The sequence below is a fragment of the Channa argus genome, chromosome 11, assembly GCF_033026475.1.
Source record: "Channa argus isolate prfri chromosome 11, Channa argus male v1.0, whole genome shotgun sequence".
Classification (NCBI taxonomy): Eukaryota; Metazoa; Chordata; class Actinopteri; order Anabantiformes; family Channidae; genus Channa; species Channa argus.
This window is the reverse complement of record NC_090207.1, coordinates 13793185-13813141: the sequence shown is the minus strand read 5'-3', so window position 1 is coordinate 13813141 and position 19957 is coordinate 13793185. Positions and strand designations below refer to the sequence as shown.

The window sequence follows — 19957 nt, the reverse complement described above, 5'->3', positions numbered from 1 at the left end:
GGCTGAGCTAAATCAAGCAGATTTTCTCCTGTGGGAAGGCTAAATGTTCATAGCCACTTTCAAATTTAGTGTTAGAAAGTCAACTAAGTAAATAATTACAACACACTGTAGTTCCCCTTTTTATTTACTTCCTCCTTACATTGCAACATGTTTCCCTTCATGCCAGAAATTCCCTTAAATGGATACAATGGTTAGAACAGTTGGCAATCATCCAACCATGTGATGGAAATAACATGAAACGGGGATACAAAAATGAAACTGGTTTGCCTATCTGTATGTTTACCAGAAAAATGTAACACAAAACACTAGGAAGAGACGAATGTTAGATTTCTGCAAAATGTCATGTGAGCACAACACATTATTTATTATGTTAGCTGGTAAAGTGATTACAGACTGTTATTAACAACTCTTTCCTTTCCTTTTATTAAACTAATAATGCTATTATAATGATCAAAGGACAACAGGTCAATAGTATATTACTCTTTTTTTCTAGTTACTGCTTTAAAGAAAAATAAAGAGAAATCTCAAAGTCTGATGCCAAGATAAAGTTTTGGGTTGGAGAATTTCACAAAAATCATTAATATTAAGCTTAAACTAAAGTCAATTCAATTAAAATTTTTAAATTATGTTAAGATGTTAAAGAGCATCTATGAACTCTTTAGTTGGAATCAATTCCAACTAATATACAATGTGATGCGGAGAGCATAACAATGGTTGTGCATGTGCCACGGCTGATTGTTGACTCTGTTTTACACGGTAATCTGATCAGTAAATTACAGTCTTTAACTGCTATCTTCAACCTTCTACCAAGAATGAATTCCCTAGTGACTGTCCCTGGTGACTGTCATTACAGGTGTCACAGCATGTATTGTAGTATAATGGTTAGTAGCTATGCAACATAACATTTTACATGATGAAAATTTTACCTTTACTTTGTTAACTAACTCAAAGTAAATATAAAATATAAAAAAATATAAAATGTTAATTCACAAATAAGCTGAAAATAAATTCTTAAATATTTGATAATCAATAATCACATCCTTATTAACCATCACAAACATTTTGCTATATACTGCCAACTTACTTTTAAACTAAACAAACCATTGGACATTAGGTCAAATGTTTTAATGATTTTGTTACTTTTTTAATTAGTACTTGTTAAAGACATCTAAGTAAAAGTTATCAGAGATAACTTAGATAATAATTAAGAGAAGCTATATTTATTGGTATTTTAATTTTTTAAATTGCAGATTAACCTAAGTTTCTATGATGGAACAATTTGTCACTTTTCATTCATGCCATATGTTGCAGTTTTCATAGTGCATAACAATACTTGTTTGTAATTCGTGAGATGGAAACACGATCAGACCAACCTTTGTGAAAATGAGCTGCTTGGAATGTTTATTCATGTTTGAAAATCTTCCTTGTACTACCTGATGATAATCTTATGAGAAAGATAACGCATTTTACAAGAACAATGACACTTATGTGTTTTCATGTGTGTACTTACGAGAAAGACGGGAGTGTCATGTGTTAACACCCTACTCCACATACTATTAAATATAATTACAGTTGGCTGGGTTTTCTTTTTGACAAGCCTAACATGTTATGCAGATGAAATCTTTACAGGCTATTTACACAAGTTCTTCCAAGGCTGACATGGTCATTTCAGACACATAGCCTACACAGTAAAGTGCACCAAAAGAATTGATGTGGATGTTGCAAAAATAAGATTTTATTGATGCTGTATCTTGAACACATATGCAAATGCTTTTTTTTATTTATGCAGTGTATCCTGCACACACTAAATTGTTTTTATTTTTAATAAATTCAGGTGAAACAATTTGAGAAGATAAAATTGTTCTATGTTGAACTGTACATACTAGATACTGACAAACAGAATATGATATGTGATGGGGGTCACATGCAGACATGACTTCATTTTAAGTCATCATAAGGTGGTGGGTTAAAGAACCACTAAATATGGTTTAGTATTTAAAATGTTTCACTTATTAAGCATAATATCTACATTGGAAAAATGGCAAACATTACTTGCACATATTGGGTAAGTCTTGCTTATCTGGTGTTTGTCTGAATTTAGTATAACTTCTGCAAATATACCCCAATGCTGAAATTCTACAAAGCATATGTTCCTATTAATGGCTATATCACACTGGCTTCCCGGTTAAAATAGTTTAGGAATCTTTACCTTATTGTAGAATAAGTCTCCCTGGGAACAAAACATTAAATGTGAAAGGGTACTTAGGTCTAAGAGTGATGAAACACAAAGTAAATAAGTTAGATTCCAGTTCCTTTGAGCTCTTTGGGAGATGCTGTCTTTGGGACAGTGAAAAAGAAAGATCATACAGCAGATTTAACACCCTTTCAGCAGATGTAAAGCAGAGGACAAATAAATGTGTGTAGATGCAAATGATTGTTACAAATTACATTTGAGAATAGCTCTTTTAATTGTTTGAGGAAAGAAATATTCCCATGCCACCTCTGGTGTGACATTAAACAGCGAGCTAAACATTTGAACAAAGATAATCATCTTTCATGAAGGGAATAAGGGTCAGCTTAAATTGACTTAAAAGTGATTTACCTGTCATTTATTATTGAAGGTTTGCTTAGATAACTAAATCTGCTATAACACTCTGGGATTTCTGTGAACAATGAAGTGCAAACCTACTTACACATTCGGCTCTCAGCTGGCAAACACTCACTTAATATACACCCACTAAGTAAATAGCTGCAACTCTCATACTATGTCAGTTTACAGATTGACAGAGCCAAGACAAGTGCAACCTGTTTGATTGTTTATATGACACGTATGACCTTAAATGACTGGTGTTCTGGTACAGTTGTAAGAACGCAGAACTAAACACACACAAGGTGACACTGGACTTCAGGACCTTTAGTGCACCCTCCTTTAATTCTGTGTTTGTGTTTATGTGTGTGGGGGCAATACTAAGAAACCTTTAGCCCTTCAGATGTGGGTTTACTGGTCTGTTTTGGAATATTGTCCTGTTTCATGACCCTATTTCAACTGAGCTTTAGCTGTCGGACTGATGGCCTCACGTTTGCCTTAAAGAACACTTTGGTATAGAAAGGAGATGATGGTCGAGTCACTGACTGCAAGGTGCCCAGGTCCTGTGGTTGCAAAAAAAGCCGAAATCATCAACCCTCCAAGACCATGCTTTACAGTGGGTATTTCACCATGGTCTCATCTGTCCATGGGCCATTCTTCCAGAAGTCTTGTTGTTTGTTTAGATGTAGTTTTGCAAACCTCAGTTGTGCTTCGTGTTCTCTTTAGACAGAGGAGGCTTTCTCCTTGCAGCCCTCCTAAATAAACTGTAGTACTTCAGTATTCTTCGTGTTTCATTGACTTTAACATTTAACATTATGGGTGAAGCTTTTAGGGTCTGAGAGGTAGGTCTTGAGTTGTTCTGTCTTGAATACTTTCCACTTGTAAATAATCTTTCTCACTGGAAAGTGTTGAACTCCAAATTGTTTGGAAATGGTTTTAGAATACTTTCCAGATTGCTGTGCAGCAAAAACTGCTTCTCTAAGACCACTGCTTATGTGTTTTTCTCTTGGCATTGTATTTACACACACCTGAATGTTCCAAATCACCAAACTGCCGAACCTTCGTGTCTGTAGACCTGCTGATGGTTAGTTTATCAGGGACTGGTGATTAGCAGCATCTGGCTGAAACTTAGCCTCTTAAACCATATGGGAGCAGTATGGGAGTACTTAGTATTGCCAGCATGTCTCTTTTTGGTTTCATTTTGTTAAATTAATAATAGCACAGTGAAAAAAGTTATATGTTGTTGTTCATTGAGGTTGTATTTGCCTAATATTAAGACCCACTATGATCAGATAATTCTTAATATGTTTTTACACAAAAATTAAATGAGGATGGTAATAACTTTTACATGACAATACAATGTGTCTATAGAGTACAAGACATAAACTGTGCAAATACGTGTATATTTTATAAATTATTTAACAACTAACATTAAATCTATATATACTAGCCATACAACAATCTCCAGACATTCAAACCATACTCAATTCACTTTATATAGCTGTATTTATTTCCTTCTTAAGCTACCCATCCAATTATCATTTACATAATGTGCTTCATTTTCACACATAGGTATGAAAGAAGAAGGCAACAAATATGTCATGTTTAGTTGCCTTTGCACAGCTTTGCTTATGCTTGTTTGTGCCAATGTGTATCTAGCTTGTTTTTGTCAGTGGAGAACAATCAGAAACCGCAGTCAAATTCCTTGTACACACTAAAAGGTCTAATGTTTCACAAATTACTCCATTGTTTTTAAACATTCTGTACTTTACTATTTACTGCAACAAACCAATTTACTCATACAAACTGTGAAATTGCTGGACTTTTTTTTAATTTAGCAAATTCCCCCAACATGGACAAGATAGGGCTGCACATAATTCATAATGAAGTCGTTTTCAGTCTCAGCATCATAACAAATAGGATAAATCTATGAGGATCCAATACTGTCAGAAACACATCAGATGGTCCATTACGGAACAGCTCCCACTCAGATGTCAAGTTTGCTGATGTTAGGACACTAACTGAGATGACAAAGATGTGCAGTTTAAACAATAACAAAACCAAGGAGGTTGTGAATTTATGAAGGAAACAGTTGAGCAACTACACAGCCCTTTGAATTGACAGGACACTGTAGTAGAGTGTAAGAACCTTCAGGTTCTCTGCATGGGGTCCACATCACCAAGCCTGACAGATAAGAACTATGGTGTTACACATTAAAGACATCACTAAAACGCCTTCCTTTCACCTTAACAGCTAGAATTTGGTCTTTTCTGTTCATGGCAGATGCAGAGACCCTAATTTGCACTTTTGTTTCTTCTAGAGCTGATTGTTGTAATATTTGGTTTTCAGGCCTGCCACTTTCTTGTGCTAGATGTCTTCAGATTGAGTCTTCGTTGGCTTTTTATCCAAGCTGTCCCTCTATGTCTCTGCTCCTCCCACCTTGCATCTGATTACACATAGCCAATTGCTTGCGTATGACACACATGAATCTAAAAGGATGGTCACACTGCGTTAATCGCACTTTGTACAATCATCCTGCAGGGGGCGCAATGTATCCTTGTGGACTGCTACCATCTACTGGTCACACGAGAAGCCTCAGTTGTTGACTGGTTTTCATTAAAATAACAACAAATTCATGAATGCATTTAACAGCTAAATAATAAATAATAGTATAAACATTCACTCACTATGACATTATGTGATGTTTTTTCAGGTATAACATTTGTAGGCTAGTATGTAGAGATCGTTTATTTTTTATATTTAATACTGCAGTTTAAATATAGACATTTCAGGGTACTTTTTTTTTTATTTCAAATATTCGTTTTTTTCACTGCGCCTGCGCTCCTTCTGACGTTCTGATTGGGTGAGACAATCAACCTGCATTTCTGGTCCGACCCAAACGTCGCTGCTTATTTTATCATAGACAAATTCATCTGCGCTTTATTTCATATTGTTCTCACGCCATGTCAGCGTCAGGGTTTATGCTCGTGGCCCTCGTGATGTCTCTGTGTCCCGGTAAGACGAAGGTTTACTTCGTATTTATTGTCTGCATTAGAGTCACAAGACAGGTCGCCATTATTTCTGTTGTCAAAGATAAGGCTGCTATCGTGGGCTTTTTGATAACTTACTTCCTGTCGCAATAAAAACAATGCTGTATCCTAACCGATGCTGAAAAAAATGATTTGGTCTCTTTATTTATTGTCTTTATTTCTCTGGCGGTTTTTTCATATTCCGTTGTGTTTGGGTGTTGTCACTAAAGGAGATTCCAGGTTCATCTTAAATCCGTTGTCATTCATCAAACAAAAATCTCTGGTAAGCCTCACTTTGACTACACACACACACACAACTACTGTACCGCCGTATCCATTTGCACACCAAAGCCCACATCTCTTTCAGTGTTGCTCCATGTATGTGTCATGTTCACTGTATAACAAAGGAACAGCCTGCAGTCCCACAGTCATTACAGTCCAACATTTATACATAACGGCACATTAAAGAAGAGCAGTAAAGGAAAAACACTGACAAGTGTTGCTTTATGTTTGAATGAAACTATGTTATCATAATTAATTGTCTCACTGTGGCTTCTCCTGATTAGGCACTAGACATATGTACAGAATGCAGTCAGATCCTCCAGCTGTCGACCAACATGATTTCAAGCAGAGATACTAAGGCAAGGGACTTACTCATTGCACAGTTTCACTTTACATTTACTGATCACACAACCTGGGTTTTGGGAAGTGTGATAATAAAACTCCACAAGCTATATGCAGTTGTGTGGGAAAACCCAGATGGATACCTTGTGTCTGTGCTATGAAGTAAAGGTGTCAGCACTAAACTACTTTGTCTTTGCAGGAGACCGTGTATGAAACGTTACATGCTCTCTGCCAGCATCTCCCAAGCAACCAGGCATCAGAGTGTGATTCACAGGTGAAGATGTATTTGCCAAAAATCCTGCAGCAAACACCTGGTCACCTCGTGAGTTTGGTATATGGCAAGTGGAAAAATAATAAATACTAAAGCCTCAAGAGATGTCTTAATATCATATGTGTTTTTATAGAAATCTGGTGAGACCTGTATGATTCTTGGTCTCTGTGCTGCCCACAAAGAGGAAGAACTGCTGACACCTTTACTTCATGGCACAGATAAAGACATATCCAGCTCTGCTCTTACCACAGCCATCAGTACCAATGTTAGTATGAGAAAAGAGAAATTTCATTTACAGAAATATTTATTAATATGCTTAAAGTTATACAAATAACCCTCTTACCAGCCAATCTTCCTCTCTAGGTGCACTTCAACCCAGCTTGCACTCTATGTCTGTTTATTATCAAGAAACTGGAGACCTTGCTGCCCAAAAATCTGACAGAGGTGAACTTTTTTTTGTCACACTGTTTTGGTTAAGGCAAATATCCCTCATCATATTTGACAACCAGTAAATGTCACAATCTTCTCTTCCTTGTCCTACAGGATGCTCTAATGAAGCTCATGGGAGATGTCTGCTATCTTGTACCTCGGAGTTATAAAGACCAATGTGATGATTTTGTCAACAAATATGGCGTACAGATAGTCGAATTCCTCTTATCATCTGCTGCACCTCACACAATATGCACTCTTCTGCACCTCTGTTTATTCGAAGAGCAGCCAGTTCCAGGTCAATCACACATTTATTGTAATACATTTGGCTATTATTTGTTCATTTATTGGATATGAATATTAGACTCTCTCTGTCTCACTAAGTTAATGCTCTCCTGATTTCCCAGAGGTGTTTTTCCCCTCCGACTGCGAGTCTTGCCGCACACTGGTTGTGCTAAGCCGACAGCACCTGGTTCTCAATGCCACTGAAACTCACACTTCCTCTTTCCTGCATTCTGTGTGTATCCATCACCCCAGTGCCATTCCTAAGGTCAGACCCATAGATTCCACCTATACTAAACACCCTTTCAAGCACAGGAACACAATCCTTCACAGCTCACTACAAATTTAAGATACATTAAACTTAAGCCAGCCAATAAATTAAAATGACTAACCATTAAACTCTCATTCCCTTTTTTTAGTGTGAGGCTTTCATCAACATCTACGGCCCCGAACTGCAGAAAGTGTTGGGAAAGCGGATGGATGTACCCTACGCTTGTGAAGTAAGTATAGGCTGTTTTCTAAGGAGATACAGTATATTTCTACAAGTTTTATATCCACAATAATACTTTACATGTATTAGGGATGTAAGTAGTCATTCATTGCTGAACGTGAACTTTGGTGACTAAAACAAATGTACAGGCAGATTTTTTTGTTATTTGTTTTTCTAACAGAATTTAACTCCAATGAGGCAGAGAGTAGACCCAATTGTATGTTCATGAACAAACATTATTCCTTGGTTAATTTTATCTGGATGTTCCATCCTGCAGAAAGCTGATCTGTGCATTCCCTCAAAGACGCTGGAGCCACTAGGAAATGATCGCTGTACATGGGGACCCAGCTACTGGTGCAAAGACCTTGAAACTGCCCTGAAGTGTGATGTAAGTTTAATTCAGTTAATGTTATCATTAATATCGCTGCACAGCATACATTGATTTTTTTTCCCAGTTAAATCTTTTGCCATCCTCAGAACATTTCACAAGGATCAAAACTGACCCAGAATTTACTCATCTACCTGGATTTTCAGAACTCCACTTAGAACATTGAGGTTTAAATTAGTTGTACTTTACACAAGTACTACCTATACCTACCGTTATAGCAACCATGTAATACTACAGGACAGTACGCTCAAGATCTACAAGTAGAGTTTAGATTAAATTATTCTGCACTAAAAACAATACAAATTTCTCTGTTCACTTGCACTATAATACTTGAAACTGCCTAATTTGTTTCACATCCTCTTTCTTTGCTTCTATTTGCAGAATAAGGCCTTTTGTGAAAAATACATGTGGAAAAACGAGTGAATCAACTGCAGCTCTCAAAACGTGCACACAAGGAACTGCTTTTTATTGTTACACAGATGTTAAATGTTTTATAAAAACAATGCACTGATCATCTTTGTTCATTCTAGGTTAATTATTAGTCTCATGCTATTTCAGTTGGTCACTGAGCTACAAATATTATGACATTACAGTTCACATAAAATGTCTCAAGACTAAAGCTGGAATTCTGTCTAAAATATCAGTTCCTAAAACAGCTGGTAATTTTGTGAACAGTGTTATTCTTTACATTATTATATGTATCTGAATGTGGAAAATGTTTGGAACTTTAAAGCCAAAAAGAGTCATGTCTGATTTTTTTTTTTTAATTCAGAAACTTACACATGGTAAACAGATAAAACGGGGGGGGGGAGGGGGGGGGGGAAAGACATTTACATTGATATATGCTTTTTGTTGATATAAAAAGTCTCATGTGCTCCTGTCACTAATTTTATGTCCTGTTATTGATCTTCAATCATTTAAATAGCCAGTTTATTTAAGGAATGGTGAAAATAGTTCTGGCCAGTCACACAGAGGAATCATTCCTCACTTACACCCCTGTGTGGTTGTTTGGGTCACTGTAACTCTCTTGTCTCTTCCAGATCTAGGAGGGAAAAATATAGATATAAGATAAACATCTACAAAACCCTGAAACTGGCTGCTGTACAGTACATTTTTTGTCAAATTAAAGACACAAAAAATTCAAAGAGTTGATAGATTATTTTTTTCTGTGCTATCTTCTGTTTTCATAGAAAGCTCTGCAGCATTTTACATTTTCCAACATTCCAGCTACAAACACACACAGACAAGGTGCAAGGACTTGCCTGAATGTAGGCTTCTGACAGAGTGATCATCTGTGGAAGAATGTCAGTCACCTGCAGGTCCTGCATCTCATACCACTTCCCTGTTCCCTGATTAAATACAAAGCCATATTATAGATGATGGTCAGTGACATTATTTGAAACCAAAACCACATTTTATGCATTTGTAAGTTGTTTGTCTAATGCGAAAGAGAAATCTGGACCATTTCTGAAATATCTGGCTGCAACCTACATGATGGAGAACATGTATTCTGTATGCTCCCTCTGTGGGTTTCCCATCATGCACTACGTTGGCGACAAGGTCATAAGTGGTGTTCTTCTCTGTAGTTTGAGCTTCTTCTGTTAAGTACTCTCGTAGGTCTACATTCCTATTAATGTAAACACGAAGTGACAGCATGAATGTCTCCTTATTTATATAGATGACAAAATAATTATCATCCTTATCACCACCATGTACTTACTTACCCCAATAGGCACTTAAAATATACAGCCTAGATCAAGGCTTTTATTTAATTTTACAGTACAGAAACAGCACTTACGTGATAGGAAAGTTGACAATTGTGGGGTTCTTTTCAACAAAGAAGTTGTTCTTTGTGAATCTTTTGATGCAAAAGACGAGATAGGGAGGCAGTTTGGTCAACTGGAACCTTTTGAGAAAATTCTCTTTGTAGGTTTTGTATTCCTAAAAAGGTAAATAAAGTTTTCAGATCTAGTGTGTTTAAATTAAAATACTGTAAATCTGGCATCTGAATAAAGCTGATGCAAAGATTATACACTTTGTTTTAGTTTTGACTCCTTTGTACCAGGTTCAATGTTTGTTTGTTTTTTCCCCAGTAGGCGAAGGATTTAATACCTTTTCTGTGCTGCCGTTGAACTTGGCCAGGATGTTAAACAGAGGGACCTGTGGGATTATAAGCTGCTCTTTCTCATCCTTGTACAATGGAGCTGTTGGAAGATCAAGGGTGAGAAACAGAAAGGTGGATTCAGACATCTGCTCCTGGTACTCCTGTGTCACAAGCAATGCCTCTTTCTCCTCAGGTGGCTGCAAAATTAGCATACAGATTATGTCAAAGAACTTAACATCATCTTCTCAATTTTAATCAGAAAAGTAACATTGTTTAACAAAGTGTTTGATTTTTTTTAACTCTAACCAAGCACTTCAGTTAAGAAATCAAAAAATTATTTTACCGTTAGTTACTTGATATCTATATATCTATATAGATAAATCTATTATCTATCTATCTATCTATCTATCTATCTATCTATACTATATTCACAGGTAGTTGATTAGTTCAATAAGTGACAAGCAGCAAACATACTAAATCTGGGTGTGGGAGTTTTTTGGAGAAGATCCGCATGGAACCTTGAAATGCTTTCGTAAGGATTGCTATAATGGAAGAAAGACAGGGGAGGACAGAGATCAGTTGTTGTTACTTTAGAAATAAGCCCAAGCAAGAAAAATGAAATAGAATTCCTACTAAATACAAAACTGTATTCTACTTTTATTTTTCAAAACACTACATTTATGATATTTCAATTACCCTTTTATAAAAATTATCATCTAACAGATAGGATTAAAACCTCTTTGTTTTTCCCCTACTCACAGGGCTTTTTCTTTGTGCCTCCAAGAGCACCATGCAGAGCATTCAAAAACCATGTCATGAAGTCGACAGCATCTCCTGCAGAACAGAAAAAAATCAGGACTATTCTCCATCGACAGCATGTGTAAAACCTGTTTGATGTGAATCCTATACTGTATTGTTGTAGTCGAATATGTCTGGAAACACAAATCTCACCTTGCTTGGTAATCTGGAAGTTCTTCTTGCTGCAAAGTACCACAGCCTGCAGCATCTCATGGGGAGACACATGGGCCTTGAAGTTTCTTGGATTCCAAAGTTTGCGCATCAGCTCACCAAACCTTTGCACCAAGAGGAACATTATGTCCCCTGGGGGCCTGCGGATGTCTTTGTAGTTTTCCTCTTCCAGGAAATAGTTGCGCAATGGTGGAACATTGGAAAAAGCCTGAGAAAAAGAAGCAAATATGAAATAGTTGGTCAAATTCAAAACACGTCCAAGTGAAAATAAGCTCCACTTATGCAGTTATTCATACCTGTAACACTACATTGGCGTAGTCATTTGCTTTGATGTTGTTCAGGCCCACAATGCCCGGCAGGTAAGTTGTGCCATCATAGGCTCGGTACAACTTACCCTGTTTGTCCAGCCCTGCAATGTGCTGCTTGGTGAAAGTTGGCTTCAGCACATACTGTAGAAGAGAGCGTGTAAATAAATTGCTAACAGAAAAGGTAGCTAACATGTTATAACATTAAAATCTCAATTTTTAAACTTACTGTGATGTCTTCTAATGACGAGTCAATAATTTCATAGTTGTCTGGCAAACAATAAAACTTGAGTGTGTGTAGATTGAGAAAAACATGATGGGTAAACTGCACACTGTGCGTGTAAGCATGGGACTTCAGACCTCTGCCTACAAGGAAACAAAAGAGTAAATCAATCTATGCTCAAGTCATTTATACCTGGTCAAAATGTCAGTCAATTTACCTACCTTGAAAGTATTTCCCACATATGAGACAGGCATACACATTAATGTGGGAGAGAGAGATTGAGCAGAGCTTCTCAAAGTCAAAGTCCAGCACACTCCTGAGGGATTGACAGACAAAACTGTGAATCCGCTGCGGTGCTACATAGAAGGCTAACTACTAAGCATTTTGCGCTAACATTTGCTATGAAATTTCAACTTTATCTTGCCTGTTTATGGTATCAAGATACGGGCAGTGGCGGCTTCGGCGGTCTTCCACTACACGTCCTCTTCCTATTTTGGCTGATACTGCAACATAAAGTGAAACAAAACGTGCAGATTCTATCCATATTTTTTGATTGTAAGCTAGCTAAACAAGGTAGCTAACTTAAGCGTTTAGGCTGTTATGGAACGATTGTTTTGATACACTGGGCATGCTAGAAGGGTGGTAAATTTTGTTGTTAGCTACAAAGTAGCTGCAATTGTTGACCCACCCGCGTGTGACCCGACCGACCTGGGAACAATTTGGAACATACGTATATCTAGCTGCTAATAACATAGCTACTGGCTAAATAAACGTAGGACATACGTTATATGTCTAACAAACGTACCTCGATCTTCGTTGTCATCGTCGTTTACCTCAGCCTCTCTTTGTCGCTTCAGAGAAACCATCACTACAGTGAGTTTGTGAGCTAGAAAACAACACAACAGAAAAGTCACAACTTTTCTTGAAAGAAATGAATGGGTCAACGCTGTGCGTGTCGAAACTCGCGGTACCTCGCAGTTAACGGACATAAGAAAACCTAACCCGGAGTTTGAAGCTGAGCTATTCAGTCAATGCTAAAATAAACAACACTATAAAACGCAAACTTACGGTAAAATCGTTTTTTAATTGAACTTACGTAACATTTGCTTTGTAATTTGTATTGTGTTCTCTTTTAAACTATGTTTATTTTTACCTAGTGTTTTTACGGCTTTGTAAACTCCGGAAATGTTACAGTTGGACAACAATATGCCTTTAGCTAGCATGTAGCTTTTTGTCAGTACCCAAGTAGAAAGTCGTTGCAAATCATTAGCCTTACCAGTTTATAAATACTGTAACGTTATTGGCGTTAGAAGTCTTTTTATTGAAATGGATGTTCTAAGAGACGATGAAGTCCAAGAGCTAAAATACAAACCTGGTGGCCGTTTGGATATGAGCCACGGCTTCCTGCACCATATCCGGAGGAACCAGATTGCCAGGTGATATCCTCAAATAATGTTAACGTTACTATTAACTAATGCTAGTAACTACAAGTATACAGTCAGCTAACTACTATTTCTAGAGCTACAGAGCTACTCTGTTTTGAGGAGTTCATCTTATAGTGAAGGAAAGTTCAGAAACGTGAGAGGTAATTTTTGACGGTGTGAAAATCCTTATTCTGGGTATTTGAGTTATTGTAACGTTTGGTCTTCCTACTCTGGTCATCCTACTCATTTCTGTCGGTATTTAATTTACTCCATTAAGACTAATTCCCTGACTAAATAAAAAAAATTAATTTGTGTTGCTCAGCAATTGCACAGCATGGCTCTGTACAAGGTTACATTTAGGCTAATTCTTTTTGTGAAATTAAGTAACCTTAAGGCAAATATGTGGAAACGTATATGACTGGGTTACTATCACAGTGTATTTTCTGGAGTGAAAATGAGAGAAAGATTTGAAAATGTGCAATACAATTGAATTAGGAAAAAACATAGGTGCAAATCACTATAAAACAAGAATAAAGTTTACTTTGATCTGTTTAAGTAATGTATACATTTCTAAGACATAACAACAATTATATTTTTTGTTCAAGAGATGACTATGATAAAGAGGTGAAGCAAGCCAAAGAGCTGCAACGGCGAAGGCACACCACAACCCCGAGACGACCACGTCGACCTGACATCCAAGTATACCATCCACGGCAAAGATGTAAGATTAATGTACCTCATTGTTCGATTTTTACTGATGACCATACATCTGCTAAATATAGTAAATAGGAGGTGTTTGTGCTCATTTTCCAGATGGATCCGAGCCAGGTGCTGGTACTGAGGCTGAAGAGTGGAACGAGAGTGGATCAAGCACAGAGACTGAGGCCCATGGCACAGAACTGTTTTGGCTTGACTACCAGGCAGAATCTGGTACCATTACATCCTTCCTTGTGCACAAGGTTAATGCATATGTTTGTTGTCTGATGTTTCAGAACTTTTGTGTGCTTGGGTCTACATTAGTTTTGTTTGGTCTTAATTGCTTGGTGTTCTTTCTGTTTCTAAAGGAGGATAAACCCGGGATGATAGCAGAACGTGTTGCACAAAAGAACATCTTAGATTCAGCCATGAAGGCAGCTCTAGAGGCTCGGATTCAAAAAGAAATGGACAAAAGACGAGACAAACGCTGAGTGAAATGAAAAGTAAGAACGTAGCGACAAAGAGGCTACAGGGACAGATCTGCGTAGTTCTTCTGAATCAATGCTGTTGATGATGTTGGAGCCATAATTAGGCACCTGATCCTGTACAGAGACTCTCAGCAGAGATCCAACGCCCCAGAATCAAGTTGGTTAGTAAAGGAGAAGAAGCAGCTCTTACCATAGACCGTGTGGTTGGGAGCTGATTTTCATGTTAATGTTTACTACGCTTTACTCTAAAGTGTTACCTGACACCCTGATTCCTCACAATAGCGACGTTAGACATCGTAAAATTACATTGACTTATAAAATTATCTTGTTGCTAACAGTTATATGGAGAAAGAAAACAGGATGTTGACAGAGCTCTGTTAACATTCTTCCTCTATTCAACATGTCCTGTGTATTTTGTTTTTGTAAAAAATAACAGGGTTTGAATAGACCATAAAAAAATGTGAGAATTAAGCTGTGTTTGTTGGAGTCCGGAGAGTTCAATGATAAGGCATTTTCTGTTTCAACTATGTTTCTAGTTTTCTCATTTTTTGAAAACTTTATTTTTAATATTGCAATTTTTTAAAGGGGAAAACTCCTTACATATATTCACATACATAAAGCTTTTTTTTTTTTAATTCTCCAAATCTGTTTGGATGTGGGTTTATGAAATTGAAACAGCCATAAAATCTAAATGTTTCTCTAGATATTCAATACACATTTAAACCTAAATAAGGAAAAATAACTGCCTTTTATGTTTTCAGCAGGTGGCAGTATTAACCAATCTCAACTATGCAGGCATATATATTTGGCCTCAACTGCTGTTCTTACAAACTGTCACATTATATTTATCATACAGCAGTCCACATTATCTATTAAGACATGACTATACAATTTATATAAATGGTTGTTTTTTGAATAAGGACTATTACACTAATATGTTTTACAAAAAAACTCACATAAGAAAACTGGAGAACTGAAGTGCTCTAGCAGCCAAGGCGAACATGAATGTTACTGATTTCTCTTGTGCTGGGAACCTATCTTTGTACTTTCTAAAATTTATCAAGATGTAATAATCCCTTAATTTAAAATGAAGAACTAAACCTTTAAACTGTAGGGTCACTTGTGCATAGTACTGGGTATGCTGCTTTTCTGACAATCAGTGGACTCTGCACAAGATAAGAAGTGGATGACTTTTGTGTCCTAAGCTAGGGTGAACTTTCACACAGAGTATCTTTACAAACTAGGCTTGCATTATACTTATATGAATACTACTATACTACTTGTAGAAACTTCAAAAAGTCCATCCCGTATTTATTTTAGACCTCAGCATGACATATTTTTCCGTTGATCATACCCTGCTTTGGTATTGGCTATTCTTTCATTTCCTTATCCACCCTGTAACCAGGAGGACTAGTTTTGTGTTGTTTATGTTTTACTGGCTGAAATTAACCCAGCAAGTTGGAACCAGTCCGATGCTTTAAACTCCAGTCAAATTCTTACTGAAACACACAAATATGTCACAATAAGGTTGGTGTAAAGGAGACGGATTTGGAAGGGTAAATCACAAACACTGACCAAACGAACCCCAGAAAACAGAAATGGAGAAAATAGTTCTTCAGCTTTAATACTAAAGCTATTGATGTACAATTAAAGAAACCTTCCATCCTGTTGGTGTAAAGTGGACATGGAAAGTTCCATCTCTTGTCTGTTGGGGAAAGAACTGAGTTGACTTGACATCTGACCAGACAAGCTGTTGATCTACTCCAGAGTAGGAGATTAATTCATTGTTTTCATTAATGCATGAAAATGTGCAAACTTCATCCTAAAACCACGTGGCCGGCCAAGTCTCCAGTTATGCAAAGCCCTGTCATGGCCCCTATCCTGCTATTGGTGGATTACAGACAGTCCCCTTAAGATTGTCAACACCCCCTCCCTGGTTCAGCATGTGACTGAAGTCATGAGAAAGGAAACACATTCCCATGTCACCTAATCTGCTGCTCACCAAATGATCTCTACTTTCTCCACCCTTTCTCAATTGGCTGACTATGACCCAATCACAACTCAGATATTTACATCTTTCACCCTTTGGTGTATCTTTGTATTAACAGATTATATAACATATAACTTGTAGTTTTGTTATTCACATTTTAAAAATGTCAAAGCATGAAGATTTCAGGATGTACCTGTTGGTTCAGACAGACTGGGAGTTACATATGTGACATTTGAATATAGCTTCAGCTGTTCATTTACAAGACACATATAAACCATCTCCCATTACACGTTGTGGGAAAAAAAACTCTTTTCTTCTGATTTCTGACCATCTTTGGTATTATCTTAAAAAAAAATTGCAATTCAGCAACACAAGCTCACTGAGCTTCACTACCTTCGTCTCATCATGACATACATTGCACTGCTAGCATTGATTTATTTATTCAGGCACTAAATGTTTGAGCAGTTATGCGAATATTGCAAACAAATCTTCATTGTTAAAAACAAAAATACACAATATTCACCATTCCAACTGTGTTAGCTCATTTTTGTCTGTGAGACTCTGTTTACATTGTGGAATGAATGTTTATATTTCTGTCATATATTTTCTGTCTTGTTTGTTAATGTTGGCAAAGACAGTAAGGTTCCAGGCTTACAGCACTATCTTGCACTGTCTCTTATTTTCACTCAGGTTTTGGTCCTCCTTGATTTTTGTAATGCAGTCAAAGTCCAAGTAAAGTAATTTACAGATGTTATGTAAGATACAATATTATTTAGCTTGGGCTGGGCACAATAGCAAACTGAGTCTAATCACACTTTATTAACTAAAGTCATGGTTTGGAGTTGGTTCATGGTTCTCCAGAACTACTGAAAACTCAGTTGCACAACTGAGTTGACAGTGACACAGGTTGGCTAAAGATGTTTGTGTAATTAGTTCCACCTTTACAACTGCCAGCAGGATGTTATCATGATTATTTTGTCTTGCTATTAAATAGCTCTAACACACAAACACACATGCGCACACACACAAAACTGCAAACTAAAGATATATTAATATTTCATTAGTTTTAAGTGCACTAGTGTTAACAAATTAAAGAGAACTCAAGTAGTTTATCATACATGAGAATATTGGTGCAAAAGTACAGTGGAAGGAGCAAAAGCAACACCTTACAAATATTGCATCAGCTGTCATCCAATCCTTGCAAGGAACCCCCACTGACCTCAACCAAACAGCTGATCTGCCTTTGCCCTTCTCACTGTTGTGCTCTCTAAGCATTGGTTATGAGAAAATAAAAGATATCACAAAACCTTATCTTGCTATCCACAATCTTTGTTCTAAATGCCATGTTCTGTTTTGTTGTCTGTAGTGCTTTGTTTAGTCTCATGTGTAAACTGATCACATGTCCCCACAGAGCTCTTTGTTGTGGGAACAATTCTCTCTTCTTTTTTAAGGAGACACAACAACTTCACCTGAGTGCCACAAAGATGGTAACTTTATAACATCAGTGCAAAAGCTGGAGATGGTGCAGTGTTTGTTTCAATTAAAACAAGAGTTGTGTGAATGTAGTGCAATTTTAGCGTTTCAACCCACTTTTACCATTGTAACCCTGTGCATTTCATCACCAAAAGCAACAACTGCAACGGTGAGTGATCCTTTCCATTCAAGGCCGTGGAAGTGTGTAGCTAGCACAACCCCCCACTATATACAGTTAAATATAGACATTTGAATGAGCAAGCTGCGGTAGTTTAACTGCACACAGGACATTAGATCTGAGCCTGATGATGTTACTTGAATATGGCTACTACTCATAACTGTAGTGGTGTACTTTGAGCTGGGTGATCCTTTGGAGACACAGGTTACTTTCAGACACTCTTTGGGGTCATTAAATGTCATTTATTTATTTCACGAGGAATCAAAGCTAAATTTCAGATGCACTAGATAAAACAAATGTCTTCCCATAACCATCTTAACCATCTTATGCCATCTTACTCAAGTCTGCCATATAATGTTGTCATGGGAGGTAAACATATTTAGAATGCAATTGCAGGTCTCCATAAAACTAAAAATTATGCTTATGCTGCAATTACAAGTGCAAATCATAAAATGTTCTCAATAATTTACAAAGCTGTCAGGATTTATGTGGCACATAAGTGAAATTAATAAATCTAATTAATATATTAAAAATAATACATAGAAACGAAATGAAAATAAGGCCCTTTGGATTATACGTTCAGCACACAAAAGGATAATTTTATGCGAAAAATCACCTTCAATGAATGAATTTCAGTGAAGTTACCACTGATCACAGATGTTTTATTCATTTATTTATTTCAAATCAACATTTGCTTTAATTTCTTCTCGTGTGTAGGTAAATATGTATGTAACACCACAACATAGCAAATATTTTGTTATCCCCTTGGGCACTGAGAGCAATGCCCAAACTTGTCTTTGTAGACATCCCACCTCCTACTGACATATGGTTCGTATGTCACTGGAGCCAGGATTATTGTAATCACTTCATTTGAAGGTTCTTGTGTGATATTGTTTCTGAACTCACTGATAATAATTCAAACCTGTATTCATCGTGCAGCTAATGAGTTTTTCACAGGGTTGATCGTAAGTTATTGTACTGGCCTTGTGACAATGTAAACAAATGAATGTGAGGCTTTATGTGTCCTTTAACATTAAGACACATAGATTAGACAAGTCCTTGCTTATGTTGTCCTTGAGCTTATCTCTCTCTAAGAGACTTCTTCTCAGACTCCCAAAAAATTTTGCTACCCCTTTCACACAGATATAGGGTTCATGAATTTAACAACGTTGTAAGATAAAGAATGACTCAGCAAATTCATACCTATTTCAGTAAAAAAAGTTGTATTATTCTCTTTTGCATTTTCTGTGTTCATACTTAGAAATCTCTAACATGCTACGCATTGTCATCATTAATTTTATTTAAATTCATTTAAATTTTTACATTCCTGTGTTCTGTGTTAACTGCGCGTTAAGAAACCTCATCTGTTTTTATTTTCTATTATGTTTCTCAAGGCTTTATATTTTTTTTTTCACATGGAACAACCGTCATGAACATGGTGTAGCATTCATTATTATTCTTGAGTAACGTATCAAAGTTGCACTTCCATTTGCACAAAGAATTTTGTGCTTTACTTTCTGGGTTTAGTGTCTAACTTGAGAATCGGCTTTTTAACACCTCCATATATAATTAGAATACTGTTTTGTTACATGAATGCATGCTCACACCAAAAGATCCCTTTGTACAAGAGTCACAATGCTATGTGTCAGAATGTACCGTGAGAACTGTTCACACAGAACTGTTCTGTTGTGTCTAATACAAGATTAATTTCAAAAGCGTGTAAATGCCTCCAGCAGTGGAGACAAAGGTCACTCAGATCCAGTTGTCCCTGTACAAATCAACACAGCAAACTGTCTGCATGTTAAATATGTCGTAATGCCTTAAGTTGTTAACTGTGTAACTTTTAACTTTAAACCTAACCACGAGCAGTTAACTGTAAAGGTAAGACATGAATACAGCCACTGTACCTACAAATCATTAGATTCTATATTATAAGACCTCCATTGTGCTATTTATTATTAAATTGATAATTAAAATACAAGCATATATAACATATATAAGCAACCA

General features: G+C 36.7%; 3 protein-coding genes across 3 annotated transcripts; 2 read left to right on the top strand and 1 right to left on the bottom strand.

Moving 5' to 3' along the window:
* Nucleotides 1-5435: 5435 nt before the first annotated feature.
* On the top strand, nt 5436-9245 carry sftpbb (surfactant protein Bb). The gene is made up of 11 exons (XM_067520119.1): nt 5436-5602; nt 5847-5899; nt 6183-6257; nt 6440-6562; nt 6645-6776; nt 6875-6955; nt 7055-7238; nt 7348-7490; nt 7642-7722; nt 7990-8100; nt 8482-9245. Exons 1-11 carry the CDS (start codon nt 5551-5553, stop codon nt 8521-8523), a joined length of 1077 nt encoding a protein of 358 aa, XP_067376220.1. The 5' UTR covers nt 5436-5550; the 3' UTR covers nt 8524-9245.
* Nucleotides 8910-12581, bottom strand: usp39 (ubiquitin specific peptidase 39). Its single transcript, XM_067520116.1, has 13 exons — nt 12507-12581; nt 12126-12204; nt 11923-12017; nt 11708-11844; nt 11470-11622; nt 11156-11381; nt 10964-11038; nt 10679-10746; nt 10213-10401; nt 9899-10041; nt 9592-9727; nt 9363-9449; nt 8910-9142 (listed from the first exon to the last, which is right to left on the bottom strand). Exons 1-13 carry the CDS (start codon nt 12565-12567, stop codon nt 9089-9091), a joined length of 1503 nt encoding a protein of 500 aa, XP_067376217.1. The 5' UTR covers nt 12568-12581; the 3' UTR covers nt 8910-9088.
* A 226-nt stretch (nt 12582-12807) lies between these two features.
* Nucleotides 12808-16830, top strand: c11h2orf68 (chromosome 11 C2orf68 homolog). The gene is made up of 4 exons (XM_067520120.1): nt 12808-13137; nt 13731-13846; nt 13939-14084; nt 14190-16830. The coding sequence occupies exons 1-4, from the start codon at nt 13028-13030 to the stop codon at nt 14310-14312; spliced, it is 495 nt and encodes a 164-aa protein (XP_067376221.1). The 5' UTR covers nt 12808-13027; the 3' UTR covers nt 14313-16830.
* The last annotated feature ends 3127 nt before the right edge of the window (nt 16831-19957 follow it).

Coding starts and splice junctions, on each gene's coding strand:
- c11h2orf68 (XM_067520120.1), top strand. CDS start 13,028: ATGGATGTTCTAAGAGACGATGAAGTCCAAGAGCTAAAATACAAACCT. Junction 13,138..13,730: donor CGGAGGAACCAGATTGCCAG/GTGATATCCTCA, acceptor TTTTTGTTCAAG/AGATGACTATGATAAAGAGG. Junction 14,085..14,189: donor CATCCTTCCTTGTGCACAAG/GTTAATGCATAT, acceptor CTGTTTCTAAAG/GAGGATAAACCCGGGATGAT.
- sftpbb (XM_067520119.1), top strand. CDS start 5,551: ATGTCAGCGTCAGGGTTTATGCTCGTGGCCCTCGTGATGTCTCTGTGT. Junction 5,603..5,846: donor CGTGATGTCTCTGTGTCCCG/GTAAGACGAAGG, acceptor TTGTCACTAAAG/GAGATTCCAGGTTCATCTTA. Junction 6,563..6,644: donor AGCAAACACCTGGTCACCTC/GTGAGTTTGGTA, acceptor GTGTTTTTATAG/AAATCTGGTGAGACCTGTAT.
- usp39 (XM_067520116.1), bottom strand. CDS start 12,567: ATGGTTTCTCTGAAGCGACAAAGAGAGGCTGAGGTAAACGACGATGAC. Junction 12,205..12,506: donor CGATGACAACGAAGATCGAG/GTACGTTTGTTA, acceptor TTTATGTTGCAG/TATCAGCCAAAATAGGAAGA. Junction 9,143..9,362: donor TGTCAGAAGCCTACATTCAG/GCAAGTCCTTGC, acceptor TTTCCCTCCTAG/ATCTGGAAGAGACAAGAGAG.